We start from the raw sequence: 26,058 nt of genomic DNA on the forward strand, positions 1-26,058 counted from the left end.
TCAACGTATTCTTCAGCAACCAAGTGATTTGATGAGCTGATTTGGCCACTTTTGCAATGTGTCCCCTAAATTTCAATTCCTTATCTACCAACACTCCTAAATCTCGTGCCTCATCAATTTCCTGGAGCACGGTCCCACCAATGCAGTAAACTGCCGCCAATCTTTTCACCCCAAAATGCATAACCTTACATTTTGCCACATTAAACTGACATCCATTCTCCTTAGCCCAGACCTCCAATCTATCCAAATCATCCTGCAAAATTTTGACGTCATCTGCATTCACTATTGCCCTACCCAACTTCGCATCATCCGCAAACAAATGAACTGTTCCTCTCAGATCCTTTCCTATATCATTTATGAACAAATTAAACAGCAGTGGTCCAAGAACAGATCCTTGTGGCACACCACTAGTCACAGGCCGTCTTGTGGACTCTACTCCCGAATAAACCACTCTCTGATATCTCTCTGTCAACCACCCTCGTATCCATCTCACCAACCCTATGTCCATCCCCATATGCCCCAATTTACTGATTAGAATTCTATGTGGTATCCTGTCAAAGGCCTTGGCAAGGTCCAGTAGAATCACCGTAAACCCATTACCCTTATCCAGTTCAGCCGTCACTGTGTTATAATACGTGAGCAAGTTACTGAGGCATGACCTATCCCATTTTCTTCTATCCAATCTTGTATTTTCCTCTTGACTATTTTCTCTAAGACCTTGATAATGATTCCTGTTATGCTGATTGGCCGGTAATTTTCAACAGCAGCCTTGGAACCACCTTTGTGCAGTGGAACTATTTTACCCTCTTTCCACCCCCTTGGGACTGACCCAGTCCTGAGGCTCAAATTAAACAAAATGGTCAAGGGCACTGACAATTCTTTGGCCGCTTCACGTACGACACGAGCTGGTATACCATCCAATCCCACAGATGTATTGACATTGAGGTTCTGTAATAGACTAGTTACCTCTACTTCATTCATCACAATTCCAGTATAAGCTGTTGGTTCTTCCATTCCTGCAAAGTCTCCACCTGGATGATATACTCTTGCAAAGTGCTTGCTCAGTAATTCCACAATATCGACTGATTCAGTTACCTCCCTACCCTCAGCATTTTTTAAGATCATTCTACCATGAGCATTTTTCCTTTTACTTGCAACATATTGAAAAAACTGTTTGGGATTCTCTTTAGCCTGCGTGGCCAATTTCCTTTCGTAATCTGCTTTTGCTTTTTGTTACCACCCTTGTTACCATCCTGGCCTGAGCTTTATACTGTTCCTGTGCCTGATGGTCACCCTTCTCCTTAAAATTCCTCCACAATTGTTTCTTTTTTTGCAGCTCAAGCTTAATAGTGTTATTCATCCATTTAACCCCTAATTGATTTATTATTCGGACTCTTGGTATACAGTCAACCATTGCCTCCTGCAAACAGTTCTTAACCACCTCCCATGCACTATCAACATCCAGCCCTTGCAGTTTTACATGCCATGGCATTGAGCCAAGCACACACCTAAGCTTGTCATACTTACCAGTCCGGTAATTCCACATGTACCCTGTCTTAATTGTAAATTCGACTCCTTTAGCCACCTCCCAAGTCATGACTTTATGGTCACTCTCACCAATTGGTGGCAACATGGTCATGTTCATTACAGCCACATTCTCGGTTGCAATTACTAGGTCCAGCACTCTCTGCCCCCTGGTATTTTCCAATACATGTTGCCGTAGATAGCTGTCCCTTAATAACCGCATAAAATCCAATTCCTTCCTCCCATGTGCCCTCTCCTCTTTCCAGTCAATGTTACCATAATTGAAATCACCCATAATAATTACCCTCCTTCCACTCATTTCTTCTATTTGCTTATGCATACTATCCCCACCATCCACTCCATCACCCGGTCTATAGCAGCACCCAATTGTATATTTTGTTCTGCTAGAATCTATCTCACACCAAACAGCCTCAAATGTGCTCTTTTCTCTATCCTGCAGTTCAACTTCTATATTTCTTGGCTGCAACTCATCAGCTATCATCAATAACACTCCTCCCCCCGTTTTTATTCACCCTGTCACTCCTGAACACGATATACCCGTCGCATTCAATCCCACCAGCTTTATCATCTTCTGTCAGCCATGTTTCACTAATACTGACAACCTCTGGCCTGGAAGTGCCAACCATGGCCAAAAACTCTTCCTTCTTGTTCCTAATACTCCTGGCATTAGTGTACATGAATCGCAGAAGCCCATTTGTCCCATCCTTACTTTGATGCCTTATACTAACTATCCCATTCTGATTTGTTGTCCGTTGTACTCGCTCGGGCATAATATACTCATTCATACACTTAACTGCCCCCCTAAAGTCAGCATATCTACTCCCCCCCCCCCCCTCTTAATAAATCTAGTTTCCCTGAGTCTGTACATCCACTTCCACATCATTCATCAACACTCTTTCAAGTCTCCGTACACCAACTCCATTCAAATGCAATCCATCCATCTTATATAAGTCCTTTCGCCCATCGAACTCATTCCACACATCCACAAATTCCACACCACTCTCCATGCATAACCCACGCATAAAGTCATTGGCAATTATGGCCCTCCTTCTAAACACTTCACTGTCATACTGCGGTAAGATACTCACCATCCTAACTCTCTCACTCTTCTCTTTTGCTACCTCAAACAACTCCCTCACATCCTCTATCATTTCCATTTTGTCCTGTTTCAAATCATTCGTTCCTGCCACGATTATCATCTCTTTCACCCTCTGTTTTTGCAGTCGAATAGATTCGCTGACGTCCTTTATGATCGCACCCGGCTAGTACGACTTCGTTAAATTCTCAATTATTACGCCTCTTAATAGCGAATCCCCATACAGCACTCGCTCCTTCATTTTATTGACGTTTGCAAACATTCTATTATTTGCTGTCGCAGACTTCCGCCGGTTATTTGTCGGTACGTTCAACACACATTTTTCCATACGCTCCAGTTGTCTTTTAGCTCTGTGTATGGCACCATTCAAACGGGCAATTTTGCTACTCGCATTTATCTCATCATTTTCGTTATCGATCAAATCATCCATTCTTTCTGTGTTTCTACCTTCAATTACATTTTCGGCGACGTTCTCACACCTATCTGGCACTACCACGCAATTCTCTAGCACACCGCCATTTTCTACATTCTGACTATCGTTCACGATATCGCTCTCGACACACGAAACACGCTTGAAGTCCTCGTTCTCTTTACACTTTTTACACATATTAACTCCACTATCACTTTCTAACCAGACTCCCACCGCTCTTCGCAAGGCATACATCTCACAGACAGCACATTGCATAAATTCGTTTACATCTAAACTATTACTATTACTATTACTATCTTACTATTACTATTAGATGATAAATAAGAGTGGAGATCATACTCCTCCTTGTCTTACACCTGATTTATTATAAATCATCTTCCTGGATTTCCTCTAACTGCAGGCTTACAACTCAAATAATGACTATTACATGGGATAAATGTTCCATTTATTCCATGTAATTGAAGTGTTTTGAAAAGCTTTTCTCTGAGCACTTTGTTACATGCCTCTTCTAGATCTACAAAACTCAAGTACAGATCCTTGTTTTATTCCCATGATTTCTCAACTATTTGTCGTAAAGTGAAAATCTGATCTTGACAACCTTGATTTGGCTCGAACCAACTTATTACTCACAAGTTTCTCTTCTACAAATTTTCTTAGCCTCTTCTCAAGTTTGCTTGAATAAATCTTACCTGGAACACTTAGTAGAGAAATTCCTATAATTCTCATTCAGGTTTATTCCCCTGTCTATAGATGGGAACTAAGACTCTACTCCAAACATATAAAATTTTACTTTCTGACTAGTCCTCTGAATAATACAATGTAGCCACTTCAAAACTTTTACACCTCCATATTTGAGCATTTCTGGTTAAATATCACCAGAAAACTGATGATGATTCTACTGCAGCTGCCTTTTCACATTTCTGTTAATAGCTTTTTTATTATCTTAAGTATTGATGTATACTCCTCTTTGCATTTTCTACTACTACTGTTCTGTCACTGCTTGTTTTGTTTAATAGTCTTTCAAAGTAATTACTCCAAACATCTAGAATATCTTTATCTTTAGTTTTCATGACACCTTTATCATCTTTGAGTCTTTTTTATGATTCCCTTTCCTCCACTTCCAAGCTTTTTCAATAGTCTGCAATCATTTTGCTGTCTTCCTAATATTCTGTGTTCTTACCAAAGTCTTCCCATGACTTTTGTTTAGATAGTTTTATATGGTGCTTTGCTTTCTTACGTTATTATTTATATTCTTTAAGAGCACCAGCTGACTTACTTGCAGGAACTTTTGATATGCTTTCTTCTTTCCTTGACTGTGTCATTAAGTGTCTGAGTCCAGCATGAGATTCTTAATTTTTTTTATCCTTGCAGACCATTCATAGGTGTAAATTATTATTGGCACCAAGGAGATACAGGTACAGATACACCATGGTGTCAGAAGACTCATCACAAGAGACCCACACTAATTTCTATATACACAATATCTCTCATACCTCTCTTTAAGCTGGTTTGCTGTTGGGCACTCCAACTGCTTCTGGCAATTCATTACACTCATTGAACATTCTACAAGCAAAAAAATCTATCCTGCACACCCTTATTAACCACACATACACACCTTCCAGGGATGACTTCTAGTTCTCTCTATTTCTCATGTATTGAAAAATTACTTTTGTCTCAATATTACAGTACCTGTTCAGTAACTTATAAGTTTGTCATGTCCCATCTCTTCCTTCCATCAACTAAACTTTACATACCCATACACCTTCAATCTATTGCATTCTCATAAGGAGCATTCTACAGACCTATTACCAGCTTAATTGCTCATCTCTAGATTCTCTCCACCATCTTCTGACCCCTAAAGATGGATAATAATCTCTCTATTTTTAGGTGTTGATGTGTGTTTCAAGTAATTCATTCAGCTATTTTTGCCAACTTTTATGCCCTTTGAACCTCAACTCTCTGTCCACCATTATCCCCAAATCTATAGCCTCATCAATTTTCTGCAACACAGTACCATTAGTGTTATACACAGTATATAATCTTTTCGTTCTGAAGTGCATATACTTATATTTTGCAACATTAGCTCACAACAATTATCCTTCACCCACAATGCCAATATATTTAAATCATCCATCAGAATATCTACATCACCTTGGTCAATTATTGTTCTCCCTAGTTTTGCATCAGCTCACAACTGAATATCCCCCTATATCATTAATAAATCATTCTCTATATCATTAATATACAGTGTAAAGAGTAGTGGCCATAGTACAAAGCCTTCTGGAGCATATACTATTATGAGGTGCTTGTCAGACACCCTCCCCTTTCCAATTCATGCCACCAACTTCATATCATTCCCATTTGCTTCAACTTATAAAGTTCTCCATGTAGTATTCTGTTAAATGCATTAGCAAAGTCCAACAGTATTCTAATTCTGATATCACTATTATATAATGGGAGTAAATTAATAAGGTAGGACCTAACTTTTACAAAGGTATGCTGCCCACCCCCCCACCCCCACCCACTGGTGAAGGCAGAAGGTTACACATATTCCTATCCACCATTCCTGGATTTTACCTTTAACCAACTTTCCAATACATTAACCATCGGTCCTGAGATACTAAATGGTCTGTAATTTTTTACTTCTGCCTTAGCCACCTTTATATAACTGAACTATCTTACCCTGCTTCAATTCCCTTGGAATCTTGCCAGAGTTATTTAATCTAAAACAACTTGGTCAGAGGCACTGCCATTTCTCTTGCACATTCTTATAGCACATGGGTCAACATACCATCTAGTCCCACTTCTGTATTCACACTAAATTTTTCAATACTCTGACCTCTAGTTTGTCTACCTCAGTTTTCACATCAGTATTAGAGCAGTAACTGCAGAATCTCCACCTGGATGATACACTCTTGCAAAGTGATCACTTAGTAACTCAACTATTTCTTTTGCTTCCATCACTTTCTTACAATTAGCAATGATTCAAGTCATCCTTCCCAAATCGTTCTTACTTACTACATACAAAAAAAAAAAAAAAAAAGAAAGAAAGAAAAGAAAACTCTTTTGGATTTACTTAGCCTGCTCTTGGTAAGCTAATTTTCACTCATAATCTGATTTGGCCTTTCTTCCATACTGGTCACTCTTCTTGTCTGCAATTTGTACTGCTCATGGGTATGCTGATCACCCTTAGATTCCCTCCACAATATTTTCTGTGGGGTTTCTGCTTATGTTCCTACTCATCTACTTAAATTCTCATTCAATTTATTATCAGGACAGTAGGCATGCAGTTTGATACTGCTTCTCTTGAACAATCCTGACAACTTTCTATACACTACTGACATTCTTTCCTTGAAACCTCTCATGCCACGGCACTGCTCCAAGCAGCCTGCTAAGCTTGTCATCATCACTAGCTTTATAGTTCCACACATTCTCTTTCTTGACTGAGAATTCCACATACTTAGCAAACTCCCAGAACAAGACTGCATGATCACTTTCCTGAATTGGAGACATAGTGTCTACTGTAGTTATGTATACATCTTCTGATGCTATTATAAGCTTTTTTAATAGAGAACTTAAAAAAAACATCCAAATATAGTTATATAGAAGAATATCACCTGACTAAGGCTATGTGGATAATGTTCACATTCATAATTAAGCTATCTTCTCCTGTGCTCTACATTTGAATCCATGATTTCACCCTGATGAGGGTGAAACACCCTTATAAATTGTTCATTGAATACCTCAACGATGTCTTCTGCAGCAGTTACCATTCTAGCATTTTCATCCTTTAACATCTTACCATAATCGTTCTTCCTTCTATTTGTCATATATCTGAAAAAGTCTCTAGGTTTCTCTTTGCCTGATTTGCTAATTTCTGAGTCACCTTCCTGGTCTGTTTTTTATACGTCTTATGTAATTGATTGCTACTACCTTTATTCATTTTGTGCTGCCTCCACACTATCCTCTTCTTCCGAATTTCATGCTTAATCCTTTATTTAATCCATTTGATACCTACTTTCACATGACACCTTCAGTAGATGTCAAATGGATTGAATAAAGGATTAAGCATGAAATTTGGAAGAAGAGGATGGTGTGGAGCAGTGGTGGCCGGTGAAAATTTTAAGTGGGAGTGCTACATATACAAAAACAAACAAACAAAAAATTCCTAATCAGTAAAAAATTTATTAATAAATAAATTTACATATTAAAAATTGCTTTATTAAAAATATTTCATCCTCACCATGAACAAACACCAATAATAAAAGTTTCGTATCAATAGCAATGACAAGCGCAAACGAATATCAGCGTTAGATCGCAGTGCATTTGTTTCGTGTAATGATAATTGAAAAAATATAATTCTTTTCATATTTTCAACAGTGACACTCATAATTCAGTCTTGTATCTATAATAAATAAATAATTATATGTTATTTTAACAAAATAAAACAAGATTTACAAAAAATAGTTCACCACAAACACGCACCGATAATAAACGTTTCATATCTCACAGAAATAATGCATGGAAGCATATGATACACTGCCCAAATGGCAGTGTATCCTATGACGTAACGTGCAAGCGCAAATGAATATCGGTGATAGATCGCAATTATCGTTACATGAAACAAATGAAAAAAATATAATTCTTTTCATATTTTCAACAGTGACACTTGTCATAATTCAGCCTTGTATCTATAATAAATAAATAATTATATGTTATTTTAACAAAATAAAATAAGATTTACAAAAAATAGTTCACCATGCACACACACCAATAATAAACGTTTCATATCTCACAGAAATAACGCGCATAAGCATACTAAAGATACACTGCGGTTTGAGCAGTGTGGGAATGGCATAACATGCAATGACAAGCGCAAACGAATAACGGTGTTAAATCGCAGTGCATTTGTTTTGTAATCTAAAGAATTAATAGAACAATTCCAATTATTAACTATTCAATCAATGTCGAAATATAAGCTGTAACCTTTAACATGTTGTAAGTATTGTTATTATTTATAAACACAAAAAAATTTAATTTTTTCATTTTTCTCTTTCATTTGGGCAGCGTATCTTATGCCTGCACTTGCTATTTCTGTGAGATATGAAACGTTTATTATTGGCGGGTGTTCGTGAACTATTTTTTGTAAATCTTATTTTATTTTGTTAAAATAACATATAATTATTTATTTATTATAGATACAAGGCTGATTATGATGAGTGTCGCTGTTGAAAATATGAAAAGAATTATATTTTTTGAATTATCGTTACACGAAACAAATGCACTGTGATCTAACGCCGATATTCATTTGAGCTTGTCATTGCTATTGATACGAAACTTTTATTATTGGTGTTTGTTTGTGGTGAGGATGAAATATTTTTAATAAAGCATTTTTAATATATAAATTTATTTATTAATAAATTCATTACTGATTAGGAAAAAAAAGTTTTTTTTTTTTTTTTGTATATGCAGCATCCCCACTTAAAATTTTCACCGGCCGCCACTGAACGATATCGACAGAGGCGGCCATAGCTTATAATTTAAATTTAGAAGAGCTTATAACAGTTTTATTGTGCGATATCCCCGTAAAGCAAACATTTAATTAATATTATTATGTAATCATTTTGCATTAATGTTTTTCTTGTAATAAAAACAAAATAGCAATTGGAGATTTTCTTATATTTTTGACTTATAATCCATGAGGGGCGATATTTAATTGTTTGCCTCAGGACGCGATCTAATCTGGCGACAGCCCTGACTATGTCAAACAACTTCCTAAGTTGAATGCTTGTCATTCAAATAAGGAACATGAGCAGATTGCTCAAATGAGAACCACTTTTAATCATGCTGTTGTATATAAAGAATGGCATAATCACTCCTGATATGTAGACTGGTCTATAAGTGTCTGCATTAGTCCTAGGTCATTGTATATATATAGTGGAATTATCCTGCTCTCCCTCCACTTATTAGAAATTGTGCTTGTACTCAGGTGGAACAATCGAATATGACTGACAAGATACTGAAAAAAAAAGTTTTTTTTTTGACTACTATTACATGAATGAAATTTTTTTAATGTTGATCCACCTACAAAAGGATATTTACAAACCTGTAGGTATATTTTGTGCCTACGTGCGCTAAGGATATTTTTTAATCCAGTTTTAATAGGAAAAATGGTTTCCTCTGAAATTGACAGAGGTTATGAGAATACAACCTTCAGTATTGTTAATATAGGTATAGGTATCTCCATGAAGTCAGACATCTCATAATGGGAGACCCATTATTCCCATAATACCTGTTGTACCTCTTAAACTTATTACTGATGAAGCACTTACAATCACCACTAGAAACCCATTCCGCCCATTCACAACCCTAAAAACTTAAGTCTGGTCATAACACTTTTATAATAACACTCACACAATTTCCACAGGTGACCTTTTGTTCTCTCCCTTTGTGCCATGTACTGAAAAAATGTCTTCAGTGCCAATTCTATAAAAACTTTTTATTAACTTATATGCTTCTATCATGTCTCTTCTTTTTGGTCTATCAGCTAGTTTCTTAAGCCTACAGACCTTCCTTCCTTCTACTCGATTCATTCAATCTATTCTCATAGGGAGCATTACATAGACCTGTCACAATCTTTGTCACTCACCTCTAAATCCTCTCCACCACTTCATCTCCACAGAATCCAGATGACCAGATTTACATGGAGTAACCCAGATGTGATCTTATTAAAACTTTATAAAGCAAACGAACAATAATCTCCCCACTCCTGCTTGTCTGCACATAGGATTACTTGGTTATTGAAGAACACACTAACATCCAGAGATAAAGAGGTTATTATTCCCCTTTATAAGGCAATGATATTTCCACATTTGGATTACTGTGCTCAAGTCTGATCACCTGGATTCCTTGGAGATGAGGAGGTTGCAGAGGGTTCAGAGGAGAGTGACTAAGTGTGAGTGATGTAAAGAATGCTCCCTACATTGATAGATTGAGAGCTTGTGGATTGCAGAGGTTGGTTGATAGGTGGAGAAGAGGAAATATGATAGAAACATTTAAATTACTAAAAGTTTTTATAAGATTGATGCAGGGGAAATATTTCAGCTGTGTGATAGTGATGGAAGAACAAGAGGTCATCACTGGAAATTAAGGAAAAGTGTGGTTAACAAGAGTGCAAGTATGAAGTTTTTTGCCTGGAGGGTGGTGAATGAGTGGAATGCACTGCCTGACTCAGTTGTGAGTTCTTCGTCTGTAAATGAATTCAAGAAGAGATATGATAGATATTGTTTTGATAGTTTGGGTCTCCTACGATGAATCTACTGACTCCATGGAGATACCTGTAATAATAATGTTCTTCAACAACTGCATAATCCGATGTGCTATTTTGGTCACCTTTGCAATATACTCCCTAAACTCCTTGTCCACAATCATCGCTCGAAATCCCTGTCCTCATCAGTTTCTTGTAGTTCACTTCCATCAGTATAGTACACAGCTTGTGATGTCTTCTTCCCAAAGTGCATCACCTTAAACATAGCCATAATAAACTGGCAGCCATCTAACTTTGCCCATACAACCAGTCTATTTAAGTCATCCTTAAATAATAAGTGGCCTGTTCCGGCCCTAGAAGTTACTGTTGACTTTCTTAAGAGGATGTCCTGCTTTTCTTTTTCTTAATGGTTTATAATTTAAGGATTGTTTTGGTAATCTTTCTGTTTTCATTCTTTTAACATTTTCCATCCATTTATGTTCATATTTTTAAATTTTTTTCTATTACTGATTCCTGGTTTAATTCTTTCATAATTTCTTCATTTCTTTTGTGACCGAGTAGAGTATACTTTACAGTTTTTCTCATAAACTTCATTTCAGCTGCTATTAATCTTTGTTTGTCTTTTTGTTTTATTGTCCAGCTTTCACTTCCATACAATAGGACTGGTAGGGCTAACGTATTGTATACTTTTAGTCCAGTTTGTTTTTGCACTAGGCTAGGTTTAAATATAGAGTTAATAACACCTGTTATTTTTAAATATTTCACAATTTTCAGATTTATATCTTTTTCATTTTCATATGTAATCATACATCCTAGGTAGTTAAATGAATTCACCTGTTCTACAATCTTGTTATCTATTACTATTTTAGTTCTTACCGGATCTTGCCCTTTAAAGGGTATTGTTTTTGTTTTTTCTGTTGATATTATCATTCCACAATCTTTGGCCATCTCATTTAAATTTCAAATATCTTTCTGTAAATTATCTTCAGAATTCGTAATTATTATTTGGTCCTCAGCAAAAAGAAGAGTGTTTAAGTTCACAGTAGGAGAAAGTTTAATACCTTTATGGAAATTTTTATTCCATTTTATTATTATTTCATTTAGATAAATATTAAAAAGAATTGCTGAAAGGGGACATCCCTGTCGGTTTATTTCTCTCATATATAATAGCTCATGATTTAATCTTATTTGTGTTTGATTATTTTCATATATATTTATGATAGTTTTTAGAATATTATTTGATATTTGTCTTTCTTTTAATATGTTAAATAAAATGCTTCTTTTAACTTTGTCAAATGCTTTTTCAAAGTCAATGAATGTGATATGTATTTCTAAATTGCATTCTCTTCTTATCTATATTATTAATTTTAGTTAGGCAAAAGGCTATACATGACCATTCTTTTCTAAATCGATTCTATACTTCTAAAATAAAGTTTTCAGAATATTTTATTAGTTTGCTATTTAAAATTCTGCTATATTTTTTGTAACAGGAATTTAGAATACTTATACCTCTGTAATTTTTAGGGCCATCTCTACTACCTTTTTTAAAGATAGGATTCACAACGGCTTTTTTCCTTTCTATTGGTGGGTTACTTGTTGAATAGATTTTATTTAAAAATAATAGGAGTCTTTCTTTGAATGTTGATATATTATTATTATTATTATTGACAAGAGGACTAAGTATTGAATTCTGTGGTACAGGACTAAACACCTGATTTCTCCTTGACTCAATTCCTCTATAAACCACGCTTTGATATCTGTTCATAAGTACGTTGAAAGTTTATTTTTCACTTGGTCAGACTATAATAAATTTAGTTTACTCCTTTATCCAAGTGTGCACCTGAAAGTATCTTCAGGACTGGGGTAAATTGGTACAACACCGGGCAACTCCTTTTAAAGGTGGAGCAAGCTACCAACACTCCTATCTCAGTATCTCCCATAATGCAAAACACATCTCCTTGCGGATATGTATAATGTTATGCATTAAGGGAAGGGCGACTACCAGACTAGTTTTGACCTTTATTGAGGTCTCTTCAGTGGGAGCCAGGTCCAAGTGGAGATACCAGGCAGAAGAATTAGCAAGGTCATCTCCTCCTATAGGAGCTGCCAAATGGTGTGCCACCTTTTTATTAAATTACTCTGGATTTAGAAAAAGATGTTGAAAGTTTATTTTTCACTTGGTCAGACTATAATAAGCTTATAGCTTGCTCCACCTTTAAAAGGAGTTGCCTGGTGTTGTACCACTTTACCCCAGTCCTGAAGATACTTTCAGGCGCAAACTTTGTTTGTACACACTTGGATAAAAGATTAAACTAAATTTATTATAGTTCATAAGTACCCTTGAATCCAAATCATGATTCATTATCCATCCCCATTTGTCCCAATTTATGCAACACAGTTCTATGTGGAATCCTCTCAAATACCTTTGCAAAGCCTAGTTGTATCACTGAGTAGCCATTTCCTTTATCCAACTCCATTGCCACTTTATTATACGAGGGTGGTTTGAAAAGTTCTTGGCCTAACAATGAAAAAACAAATTTATAATTTCAAAATTATTTTTATTTTTAAAAATAATCTCCCTTAAGACTAATACATTTATTCTGGCGATGATCCAGTGCCATTATGCCATCCCTGTAGTGGTTCTCATTAAGATCTGCAAAATACTCCTCTACAGCTGCAATCACCTCTTGATTCGAAGAAAAAGTTTATTGATTCAAGGAAGAATTTTACTTTTGGGAAGAGATAGAAGTCAGAGGGAGCCAAGTCTGAGGAATTGGGTGGATGTTCCAACAATTCATAGTGCAGAATCACTTAATTTTCCCATTTCCAAAACACCTTTGTGGGCAGGTGCGTTGTCCTGATGAAAGATGATTTTTTTTCTTCTGCAAATAGGGTCTTTTCTCACAAATTTTTTTCATCTAGTCTAGTTAAAAGATCAAAATAATATTCCCCGGTTATTGTTTTACCCTTTTCAAGATAATTAATAAACAAAATGCCTTCAGCATCCCAAAACACCGATGCCATAAGCTTTCCTGCTGATGGAACTGACTTTGTCTGCTTTGGTACTGAACAACTGGTTTCTCTCTACTGTGTTGATTGCTGTTTGGATTCGGGTATGTAATGGTGAATCCAAGTCTCATCCATAGTAATAAATCAATGCACAAAATCAGTTTTAATCTTGTTAAAACACTACAATCACTGTTCAGAGATTTTCATGAGAGTGCATTTTTGATCTGCTGTGAGCAAGAATGGCACCCATCTTGTACAAAGCTTTTTCATTTGCAATTCTTCGTGCAAAATATATTCTACACATTCTTTTGAAATGCCTATAGTCTCAGCAATTTCATGCACTTTGACTCACTGGTCATCCAATACCATATTGTGCATCTTGATCAACGATTACTGGTGTTCGTATACTTTTTGGATGTCCTTCACGTGGATCATCTTCAAGCCTGGTACGGCTGTGTTTAAACTTGGCAGCCGATTTCTTAATTGTCAAAAATGAAGGAGAAGAGTGCTCATAAACTTTTATGAACTTCAAATGAATTTCTTTTGGTGTTAAACCTTCTTTTACAAAGAATTCTATAACTGCATGATACTCAATTTTATCCATTTCAAGGGATACAAATTTGTGTCTGAAGTATCTTCAGGACTGGGGCAACTCGTGGTAATGGTGGTATAAGTTCTCATCACTTGCCTTAGTATCTCCCATAATGCAAAGCATATCTCCTTGCAGACATGTAAATGCTATGCATTAAGGGAAGGGCCACTACCCAGACTGGTTTCGATCTTTATTGAGGTCTCATCAGACACAGTGGTGGCAATACTGAGGTTGAAGTAATGGAGAAGTCATATTTACCTATATGAGTTGCCAAAAATGTCCCACCTTATTATTAAATTACTCTGGATCAGAGAAAGATGTTAGAATTTTTTTTCCTTTTCACTTGGTTAGACTATAAATTATTTATTCTTGTGTAGAGGCTTAAGTGCTGTGAGGACATTATGTTGGAGGTTTAATGGATTTTTTACAACACTCAGAAAGAATTAAATTAGAATTTAATACTCATATATTTCGTCCTAGTCACTAGGACATCTACGGGGATTACAAAAACAATTAATGTAACATGCACACAAAAACATACAATACTAAGCCCAACCACGTGGGTGACACTAAAGTCCTATCTAGGTGGAGCGCCCTCTATGGGCGGTAGTAGGTGGCCTGGAATGTAAGGTGGGACCTCTGGTGATGAGTGTTTCCCAAATCTTCGGAAGCTTAATGCAACCGTATTTGTTAAGATTTGGTTGGTTTCTGAGAGCTGCTGCTGCTTTTAAGAAAAGTCTCTCTTTCTTGAATTTGCTGTGGTGGAGCATGGTGGTTTTCTTCCATGATACTCTGTGGGTGGTGTCCAAAACATGGTCAGCCAAGCCTGAATGGCCATAGTTGTGTTTAACGATGTACGACTTGTGTTCCTCCAGGCGGATGGATGCTGATCTGCCTGTCTGTCCAAAGTACGCAAGCTTACAGGAACAGGGTACTTTGTAAACTCCAGGCCGAGAGAGAGGGGGGGAGCTGATCTTTCGTAGAACGGATAAGGGTAGCAAGTTTGCGGTAGGGCTTATATGCTGTGTGTAGGTTATACTTTTTTAGTATCTTGGCTATTTTTTCCGAAGTGCCTCGGATGTAGGATATGGTGATGGCATTTTTAAATTCTTGTTGACGAGAGGGACGGGGAATGGGGGAGGAATTAATTATTTTTTTGATACTGTATTCACTGTAGCCATTGGAGAGGAAAGTTCTGTGTATGTGGTTAACACGTTCGCTGCCAACTACGAGTATACTCGTAGTGGGTAAACCTGCTTCACAAGCCAGCTACGAGTATACTCGTATGACGCTTACCGCCGGGAACGAGGTTATTGCGGTGACCTTGAAGAAGTGAAAATCCTTGGCTTGTGGGACTAGCATCAAAACTGTGTATTCTCATAGACCGTATATGCTCTGTACAAGCCAACTACGAGTATACTCATAGGACGTTTACCTCCGGTAACGAGATTATCGTTCTGACCTTGAAGAAGTAAAACTGCTCGGCGTAGGGGAACAGACCATGTCAAAGTAGCGTGGCAGCGAACGTGTTAAGCTCAGTAGTGAGGGCAGTTCCACTGGAACAAAGATTGTGGGCTCTCTTGGTAAGGGTTTTAATGTTGCCATATTGTTGTGAGGGGTGGTGGTGGGAGAGTTTGTGAATGTATCTGCCTGTGTGTGTGGGTTTTCTGTATACAGTGAAGGCAAGTGTATCATTGGGCAGGCGCGTGATTAAGGTGTCTAGGAAGGGTAAACAATTGCCTTCACTGTATACAGAAAACCCACACACACAGGCAGATACATTCACAAATAGCCTACATCCATAGTAAACTGGATTCTTGGATGTAGGCTACTGAGATGACAGAGGAAGGAGTCTAACGTGTCTAGGCCATGAGGCCAAATGGAGAACACATTATCTACATATCTTAGCCAGATAGAAGGTTTGAGTGGGGCTGAGTCTATGGCTTGTTTTTCGAAATCTTCCATATAGAAATTGGGAAGCAGGGGTGAGAGGGGGGGGAACCCATGGCGGTTCCTTCTATCTGCTTGTAGATTTTTTTATTCCAAGAGAAATACCCAGAGTTGATGGCAAAGGAAAAGAGATCTAAGATGTCAGAGGGGAAAACGTTTTCTAAGAGAGATAAAGTGTCAGTTAAGGGAATATTGGTAAACAAAGAGGAGATATCAAAGCTTGCCAATATGTCCGTATTGTTCAAGGTTAAATTTTCTGTGAGGGCTTTAAAGTGGGTCGAGTTTTTTATATAGGAAGCTGAATTTCCGGTGAGGGGGAACAGAGATTTGGCCAGCTGTTTAGACAGTCTGTAACAAGGTGCATTGGTGGCATCTACTATAGGTCTGAGTGGGGAATTAGGTTTGTGGATTTTTGGTAAACCGTATATTCGGGGGGGACGGGAGCGGAAAGGTTTAAGTTTTTTAAGACGTCAAGTGGCCAGGAGGTTACTTTTTTAAGTAAGATTTTTAATTTCTTAACTTGTGTTTTTGTGGGGTCGTGTTCTAGCGGGATGTAGGTAGCGCGATCGCAGAGGATAGTGTTCATTTTACGATTGTATTCGCTGGTATTAAGCACAACTGTGGCATTACCCTTATCCGCTCTGGTGATGACGATACTTTTTTCTTTGCGTAGTTTCTGGAGAGCCATGCGTTGGGCATAAGATAAGTTACTTTTTGGAGGTGAAGAGTGAGCGAGGATGTTGGCTACGTCGAGTCTGATGTTGTTGGCTACCTCCGACGGTAAGCAACCGATCCCCCGTTCGACGTTAACCATTACATCGAGCACCGGCACTTCTTTCGGGGCGACGGCAAAATTACGGCCGAGGCTAAGGGCGCTGATGGCATCCTCGTTGAGCCTTTTGGAAGAGAGGTTAATTACTGTCTGGAGCGGTTGAATTTGTGGTTGTGATTTGTCTTTAACCAGGTTGCTGTATTTCTTGACGTGTTTGTTTTTTATTTTTTGAAATTCTCTCTGTGCGGAAGTTTCTGAAATGTCAGAGAGAATCAACCAAAGTTCAGGGTTAAGAACGGTGGAGAGCTCTGTATGTAGGGAGCCAATGGCGGTGTTCGTCACTGCGAGGGCGATATGAGTAGAGGCGATTTGCTCGCGTAGTAATGCTAGGCTGGCACGTTTATATATACGGAGTGCTTTTTTGGAATGGAAATTGGTCTTCATTTTAACGCATTTCGGTATCACTCTTGTATCCCGACATCTTTTTAAAAAGGCCAGCCTCTTTAGTTTTCTAGATAGTCATAGTTTTGACTTACCATATTGCTTGGATTTACGTGCTAAATCTTCTCCATGGATGATTAGAATTCTTGTGTAGAGGCTTAAGTGCTGTGAGGACATTATGTTGGAGGTTTAATGGATTTTTTACAACACTCAGAAAGAATTAAATTATAATTTAATACTCCTATATTTCGTCCTAGTCATTATTATGATATCTCCTCTTTGTTTACCAATATTCCCTTAACTGTCACTTTATCTCTCTTAGAAAACGTTTTCCCCTCTGACATCTTAGATCTCTTTTCCTTTGCCATTAACTCTGGGTATTTCTCTTGGAATAAAAAAATCTACAAGCAGATAGAAGGAACCGCCATGGGTTCCCCCCTCTCACCCCCCTTGCCAATTTCTATATGGAAAATTTCGTAAAACGAGCCATAGACTCAGCCCCACTCAAACCTTCTATCTGGCTAAGATATGTAGATGATGTGTTCTCCATTTGGCCTCATGGCCCAGACACGTTAGACTCCTTCCTCTGTCATCTCAATAGCCTACATCCAAGAATCCAGTTTACTATGGAAAAGGAAAAGAACAATTGTTTACCCTTCCTAGACACCTTAATCACGCACCTTCCCAATGATACACTTGCCTTCACTGTATACAGAAAACCCACACACACAGGCAAATACATTCACAAACTCTCCCACCACCACCCCTCACAACAATATGGCAACATTAAAACCCTTACCAAGAGAGCCCACAATCTTTGTTCCAGTGGAACCGCCCTCACTACTGAGCTTAACCACATACACAGAACTTTCCTCTCCAATGGCTACAGTGAACACAGTATCAAAAAAATAATTAATTCCTCCCCCATTCCCCGTCCCTCTCGTCAACAAGAATTTAAAAATGCCATCACCATATCCTACATCCGAGGCACTTCGGAAAAAATAGCCAAGATACTAAAAAAGTATAACCTACACACAGCATATAAGCCCTACCGCAAACTTGCTACCCTTATCCGTTCTACGAAAGATCAGCTCCCCCCCTCTCTCTCGGCCTGGAGTTTACAAAGTACCCTGTTCCTGTAAGCTTGCGTACTTTGGACAGACAGGCAGATCAGCATCCATCCGCCTGGAGGAACACAAGTCGTACATCGTTAAACACAACTATGGCCATTCAGGCTTGGCTGACCATGTTTTGGACACCACCCACAGAGTATCATGGAAGAAAACCACCATGCTCCACCACAGCAAATTCAAGAAAGAGAGACTTTTCTTAGAAGCAGCAGCAGCTCTCAGAAACCAACCAAATCTTAACAAATACGGTTGCATTAAGCTTCCGAAGATTTGGGAAACACTCATCACCAGAGGTCCCACCTTACATTCCTGCCCCCTACTACCGCCCATAGAGGGCGCTCCACCTAGATAGGACTTTAGTGTCACCCACGTGGTTGGGCTTAGTATTGTATGTTTTTGTGTGCATGTTACATTAATTGTTTTTGTAATCCCCGTAGATGTCCTAGTGACTAGGACGAAATATATGAGTATTAAATTCTAATTTAATTCTTTCTGAGTGTTGTAAAAAATCCATTAAACCTCCAACATAATATAAATTATTTAGTTTTATCCTTTATCCAAGTGTAACTTAATAATTCCAAAGACACATAATGAACAAAATTGTGAGGATTACAGAATTGTGAGCCTAATATCCAATGCATCTAAAATTATTTTAGCCATTGTTAACAAACAAATTGAAAGAGTCATAAGCAGTGAATTGAGTGAACAACAGAAAGGCTTCAGAAGAAGAACGGGAACCATTAATGCTACCCTGGAACTAAAAATACTAATAAAAAGATCACTTGAAAGAAATAGGAACATTTACATATGCTTCATACACTTTCAGAAGGCTTTTGACCGGGTAAAACATAATAAAATGTTCAATATATTAGATAAATTAAACATAGAAGATCATGTACTTAAGATTATAAAAATGATTTACACCAAACAGAAAATGCAGCTGTTTAACAATGAGACTTCTGTAGTGAAAATAAAAAGAGGAGTTAAACAAGGTTGTATCCTTTCACCAAATCTATTTAATATCTATAGTGAGACAGTGATGAAAAAGATTGAAAAACAAAAAATAGGAATTAGTTTCAATGGTATAAAATACAACAATCTTAGATATGTTGATGATACCATTTTAGTAGTAGAAAACATAAACAAATTAATCAAATTAATGCAGCTACTAATTGAAGAAGGTAAAGAATTTAGATTAGATATAAATGCAAAAAAGACCAATTTTATGCAAATCTCAAAAGAAAGCAGATCCGAGCTAGAAATATTCATAAACAATATGAAAATTGAACATACAACAGAATACAAATATTTAGGCACCTACTTTACTGCAGATGAAAAGCAAGATAAAGAAATAAAAATAAGAACAACCATAGCTAAAGATGCATTCTGGAAAAATAAAGATCTGCTCAGAAGTTCTGTGAGTATCAAGACAAAGAAAAGAATGATAAGAACATTAGTGTGGCCAATTTTCACATATGGAAGTGAGACCTGGATATTCAAGAAGAGAGTAAGGCAACAGATAATGGCCTTTGAAATGTGGTGCTATAGGAGAGCTCTGAAAATCCCATGGACAGAACATGTGACAAATACAGATGTTCTACAGAGAATGAGAACACAGAGATCTTTATTACAGGAAATGAGCCAGAGAAAGATGAGATTTGCAGGACATGTACTGAGAGGTTCAGCAGGACAGAGGATACTAACAGTTTTAGAAGGAAAAATTATGGGAAAGGGATCAAGAGGCAAAAAACGAAGGACATGGCTTGAAGATATAAGATCATGGACAGGATCATATGGCTATGTAGAAACAAAAAGGAAAGCCACCAACGGAGAGAACTGGAAGGACATGGTGCTGCACCCTCTCACTGAGGAATCTACATGAAGAAGAAGAACTTAATAATAAGGTGTGACACCTTTTGGCAACTCGTATAAGTAAATGACTTCTCCATTACTTCCACCTCGGTATCACTACCACTGGGTCTGGCTCCCACTGATGAGACCTCAATAAGAGTCAAAACCGGTCTGGGTAGTGGCCCTTCCCTTAATGCAGTGCTTCGCAACATTTTTTGGATCATGCCCCACCTCAACGCCTCAAAGATTTTGATGCCTCCCTCTAGCATAATAGTCAGCCAATTTCTGTAAAAGTATAATATAAATATGTACATGTACATTTTCTAATTGCCCCCAAAATATTCAAATTGCCCCCCATGTTAAGAAACACTGCCTTAATGCATAGCATTATACATGTCCAAAAGGAGATGTGCTTTGCATTATGGGAGATACTAAGATAAGTGATGAGAACTTATACCACCTTTACCACGAGTTGCCCCAGTCCTGAAGATACTTCAGGCGCAAACTTTGTTTGCTTACACTTGGATAAAGGATTAAACTAAATATATAATTGATACAAACAACACTTTTGCTTCAGACAGCTGTATAAAACAAACTACTTGATCGAATGACTTGCAATTTCACATGGATGCTTATGACAGACGTACCAACTTAAAAAAAAAAATCTTTACATCCTAAAAAGAAAGCAAATTACTTTTTTATAAAATTTCACAAAACCATGATGCCCTTATAAATTATCATATTCCTATCTGCCTAGTCCTGAATTCTCTCTTTTACCAATTTCTTCAGTATCTTAACCACCCACTCCTGACCTATAATTTGCTACTTCTGTCTTGGAACCTTTTTTATGTAGTGGAACTATTTCGCCCTCTTTCCAGTCCATTTGTGTCTTAAATAGCTTGGTCAGAGCAGCTGATAATTTCCCTTGCACATTTTTGTAATACATGGGCTGATATGAAATCTAATCTCATGGCCATGTTCTCATTATGAGAGCTGCCTTAATAGTTCACTACTTGAAAGATAACCTCTGGCGCAGTCCAATATATTCATGTTTCATTATTATTAACATTAGATTCCTTGTAGTCAAAAGATTTATCTAAGGGGATCTACTGTCACAAAGCTCATTGAATAATACCTTAAACTTGTTTACCTTTTCTGCACCACACTCTCAGGCAATGCACTCCACTCACCAACCACTCTTTATGAAAATCTGCTCCTGATTCTCCTATTCACACTCTCCTTATATAGCTCCCAAGTTTTTTTGTTTTCTGCCCTTGTTTCTCCATTCTATAAAAAACCCCTTCCATATTGATTGGTAACAACTGTTTCCCAAGTTATGCTGTAGCAATATACACTGTATATTGACGGCCTATAAAAGATTTTTTTTGTAAAAAAATTTCCTAATTATTAAACAAAATATGGAACAGTTTTACTTACTACACCATGATATTTAGGTGGAATAAATCCCGAATACACTGGGATGAAACAGCTGCATAACAAAACCTTGCAAGAAACAAATGTATTTATAATTATGTTGAAACAAAAATAATAAAAAGAGAAATAAAAAAGAATAAATATTGCTGCATATATTATAAACTGGAATTATATTTCTATCATTTGATATAAAGCAGTGGTACAAAATGCAACTGAAGTATTAAACAATAATTACTATTTGAGAGAAATAGTTCATAAAAAGGAGTAAAAGATAACAGTGTGGTACAAAAGGCAGTTAGCATGTTGCCTAGCTATGATGGTGATGAATAAGTAAAGATAATGAATGGTGTCAGTGAAACGTCACACGACAGGGATACAGTTTGTGAATGTATAGGATGTTCAGAGATGGAAACTGTATAAGAGTGAAGGACCCTGTTTCAATGGTATTAAGTAACTGGAGGGGGAGAGTAATGACAGAGATGATCACGAGAGATTTGAAAACGTGATTTGAAGAGGTGCTGTAGAAGAGTTGAATAGACTGAAAAAGTGCTTGTGAAGGGAGAGGTGAGAGAGGAGTATGAAACAGAAATTAAAGATGGACAGCAAACAGGTGTGTGTGTGGGGGGTTAGAATGGGCAAGGAGACAATGTAAAAAAAGGTGAATGATGAAAAGTATGGGGTACACAGAATGGCCTACCCCAATGGCTGAGAAGTGGTAAGGACAGGAATAACATGAGTAAGGGATTTGGCATTTTTAATAGACTATAAACTTCTACATGTTTTACTATATTATACCTAACAGCATCTTCAAGAAGTTCACATGCAAAAAAGCTTGTGGGGAAGGTTACCCTTATAGATTAATATTAATCCTGAATCATGACATATTAAGATATAAGCTGTTCGTTATTGCAAAATAACTTTTAGACTGTTGTAATGTAATGGGAATGTCTGATGTTATATATGCATATTTATTTATTTTTTTATTATTATTAAGGATGAGTCTTCTGACTGCATGGAGTCAAAAGACTCATCCTGGAAGGTCCTTTCTACGAAACACAAATGACACATCAAGGGAGGTCCCTCTTAGGAAACACAAAGTCTATCATACCACTCCTTAAACGCATTGACCATTCTCGATCTCACCACTCCATCAGGCAATGCATTCCATGGTTCAACCACCCTCCATGCAAAGAAATCACTCCTTACCCTCTTTCTCACAGTTTCCTTTCGTAACTTCCAGGGATGGCCCCTTCTCATGACTCCTTCCCGCTGTTAAACCAAGCAAAGGAACTCCCCAGTGTCAACCCTGTAACCACCTCTCAACAGTTTAAAAGTCTCAATCATATCGCCTCTCCTATCCACTAAACTCTGCAGTCCACACATTCTCTCAGCCAATCCTCGTAACTAACATTGTACAGTCCTGACATCATCTTTGTTATCTGCCTTTGTACCCTTTTCACAGTTAATTTATCCCCTTCAAATCCTGGGGACCAGATCTGAGAACAATAGTCTAAGTGTGGTCTGATCAGAGTCTTATGCAACGGAATGATAACCATTTTATCTCTGCAGGTAAGTATCCTTCTCATTATTGCAGCAATCCTCTGTGTTATCTTCACTACCTTTGCAATATGTCCCTAAATTTAAGTTCTCTATCAATCATCAACCCCAGATCTCTTGTCTCCCCTACTTCCTCCAGTTTAACTCCTCCCATAGAATATGCAGTGTCCCATCAATGTTTCCCAAACCTCAAGAGACCTTACATTTTGCTGCATTAAACCGACACCCCCATTCATTTGCTCATCTGTCTAGCTTATTCAAATCCTCTTGCAGGGCTACCACATCTGCACTATTCACTATTACTAATAACCCTTCCCAGTTTCACATCATCCACAAACAACTGAATATGCCCTTGCAATCCATAGACAATGTCATTGATATAAAGGTTAAACAATATAGGTCCCAGCACTGAGCCCTGTGGAACACCACCTATAACCTTCTGCCTCTTTGATACTACTCCACCATACACAACTCTCTGATACCTATCGGACAGCCAATCCTTAATCCAGTTGACCAATCTGACATCCAGACCCATGTGCTGCAACTTGAATATCAGCATATCATGTGGCGCCCTGTCAAATGCCTTTGCTAAGTCTAGGAAAATGGCAGTATATGCCCTTCCGTCATCTAATGCTCTTGTAACTTTATCATAAAAGACTAGCATATTGCTAAAACAAGAGCGCCCCCTTCACAAATCTATGTTGACTCTCACAGATAACATTACCCTCATCTGCCCAATGCTGTATACGGTCCCTCACTACTTTCTCCAAGATCTTACTAACTACTGATGACACACAAACTGGCCTATAATTAGTCACTTCTAGTCTGCTACTACCCTTATGCAATGGCACTATCTTACCTTCCTTCAATTCCATGGGTACCTTTCCCACAGCCAGACTTTCATTGAAAAGACAGATCAAAGGCACTGTCAGTTCCTTAGCACATTCTCTCAAAACTCGTGGTGAAATGCCATCCAGTCCCACAGCTTTACTAACATCCAGAGTACTCAGTATGTTGAACACACCTGCATCCTGCACCTCTAAACCTCAAACCTGCCCTATCCCTCTAGTGTTAAAATTGATTCCTCCAGGATGAAATACTCCAATAAAGTGTTCATTGAACAATTCCACTATGTCCTCTGCATCATTCACTCTATTCCCATTTTTATCTCACAATATCATCCTTTCACAGTCATTTCTCCTCATACTGGCCACATAGCTAAAAAATTCCCTATAATTTTCCTTGGATCTAAGAGCCAATCTTTTCTTATATTCCAGTTTTGCCTTCCTTACCATACTAGTCACTCTCCTGGCCTGTCTCTTATATTCCTCATGCATATTCTCTTCACCTGTCTCCTTATATCTCTTACATAGCCTCTTTTTCGCAAGCAGTTCCTGTTTAATATTGTTTGTCGTCCACTTTACTCCAAATTGTGTCCTCTTCTTCACTCGTGGAATACAGCTTACCATTGCTGCTAACAAATGTTCCTTCACAATTTCCCTAGCACTAATGATATCCCAGCCTTCCAATTCCTCCCTCCACGAAACTTCACCAAGTTGACGTCTAAGACTGTTATAATCACCTGCTTTATAATTCCACATACGTTCCCGTCTCTTCGATACTCCTGCATGTCTATTCATTTTCCAAGTCAAAACCATATGGTCACTCTCTCCAACTGGTGGGAGAGATGTCATCTCAGTTATTATCAACTCTTCTGGTGCTATAACCAAATCCAAAACTCTTGAACCTCTTGTTCTCTCTGTTACATGTTGCCTAAGACATTTGTCCCTCAAGAATTCTAGAAATTCCATTCCCTTATTGCTACATGCATCTTCCTTTCCCCAATCTATACTGCTGTAGTTAATATTTCCCATAACAATCATTCTTCTTGCACTTGCCACACTCAACTGTCTCAACATCTCCTGGTCTCCACTCTCTGTGCTCCTTGGTCTGTAGCAATACCCCACTAAATATCCTGTCTTGCCCACCTCCACCTCACACCATATCCTTTCAAAATCGCTTCCAAATGTCATGTAGAATGATGTCCTAATTCCTGTTCAAGGAGCCTTTGAGAGTGCATGAGGACTACCACTGATTCCTTGAAAGTCCTGAATAATATAGAAGGCATCTTCTAGGTATGACATAGGGGCAAGTTGTTAATTCATTTCATTGCATTCTAGATGTAGGAAGTGAGAAAAAATTTCTTTTCTTTTGTGTTCAATGTCATTCGATGAACACTGAGTGACATTCAATGTTCATTTAATTTTTTTTTTTATTTCAAACTTCTTCCAGTGTGTCCATTGCAGATGCTGCATGAATAAAAACCCTTCTTGTATGCCCCAAAGTGCTTAAGGAAAAGAATGTTGTCTTTTTTTTGAGAAAGTCAGAAATTCGTTATGACTTGAACTGGTTTGATGGTTACATGATAAAATTACATGGGACAAAATTACACAGCCAAAATTACACGAGGAAGAAATTACACAGGGAAGAAATTACACATATAAGAAATTAAACAAAAAATTATTTTGTAATTTCGTAATTTCAAAAAAGAAAAAAATCACACACATAAGAAATTAAATGTAATTTTATTTCGTAATTTCGAAAAAAATTAAAAGGAAAAAAAGGAAAATATTTATACTAGTAATTTCAAAATTACGAAAATTACACTAAAAAAAAATTAAAAGGAAAAATAGGAAAATATTTACACAAGTAATTTCGAAATTACGAAAATTACACTAAGAAAAAAATTAAAAAGTTTGAATTACATATTTTAAAAAATTAAACTATGTAATTTCTTACCACAGGTAAGAAATTACACATAAAATAAAATTTACCAAAAACTGTACAAAATTTATAACTATAAATTTATTATTTATATTTATAGCAAGGGGTAAATCACTAATCGACAATTGTTAATCACCATGAGCTGCTCAAGAATTTCTAAGAATTGTTTGGGTGTAGGTATATAAGTAAATTTTTGTCTT

At 37.3% G+C, this 26,058-nt stretch overlaps 1 protein-coding gene across 1 annotated transcript in view; it reads right to left on the bottom strand.

Moving 5' to 3' along the window:
- The window catches only part of LOC150092665 (patatin-like phospholipase domain-containing protein 4), a 241,276-nt gene that overhangs the window by 148,494 nt on the left and 66,724 nt on the right, over window positions 1–26,058 (bottom strand). The window contains exon 3 of the mRNA XM_090414254.1: window positions 21,521–21,586. Coding sequence (XP_090270380.1) covers window positions 21,521–21,586 — 66 coding nt within the window. The remainder of the gene's footprint in view (window positions 1–21,520; window positions 21,587–26,058) is intronic.

This window comes from Typopeltis vanoorti, chromosome 25, assembly GCF_054136105.1.
Source record: "Typopeltis vanoorti isolate ZY-2024b chromosome 25, IOZ_Tvanoo_1.0, whole genome shotgun sequence".
Lineage (NCBI taxonomy): Eukaryota > Metazoa > Arthropoda > Arachnida > Uropygi > Thelyphonidae > Typopeltis > Typopeltis vanoorti.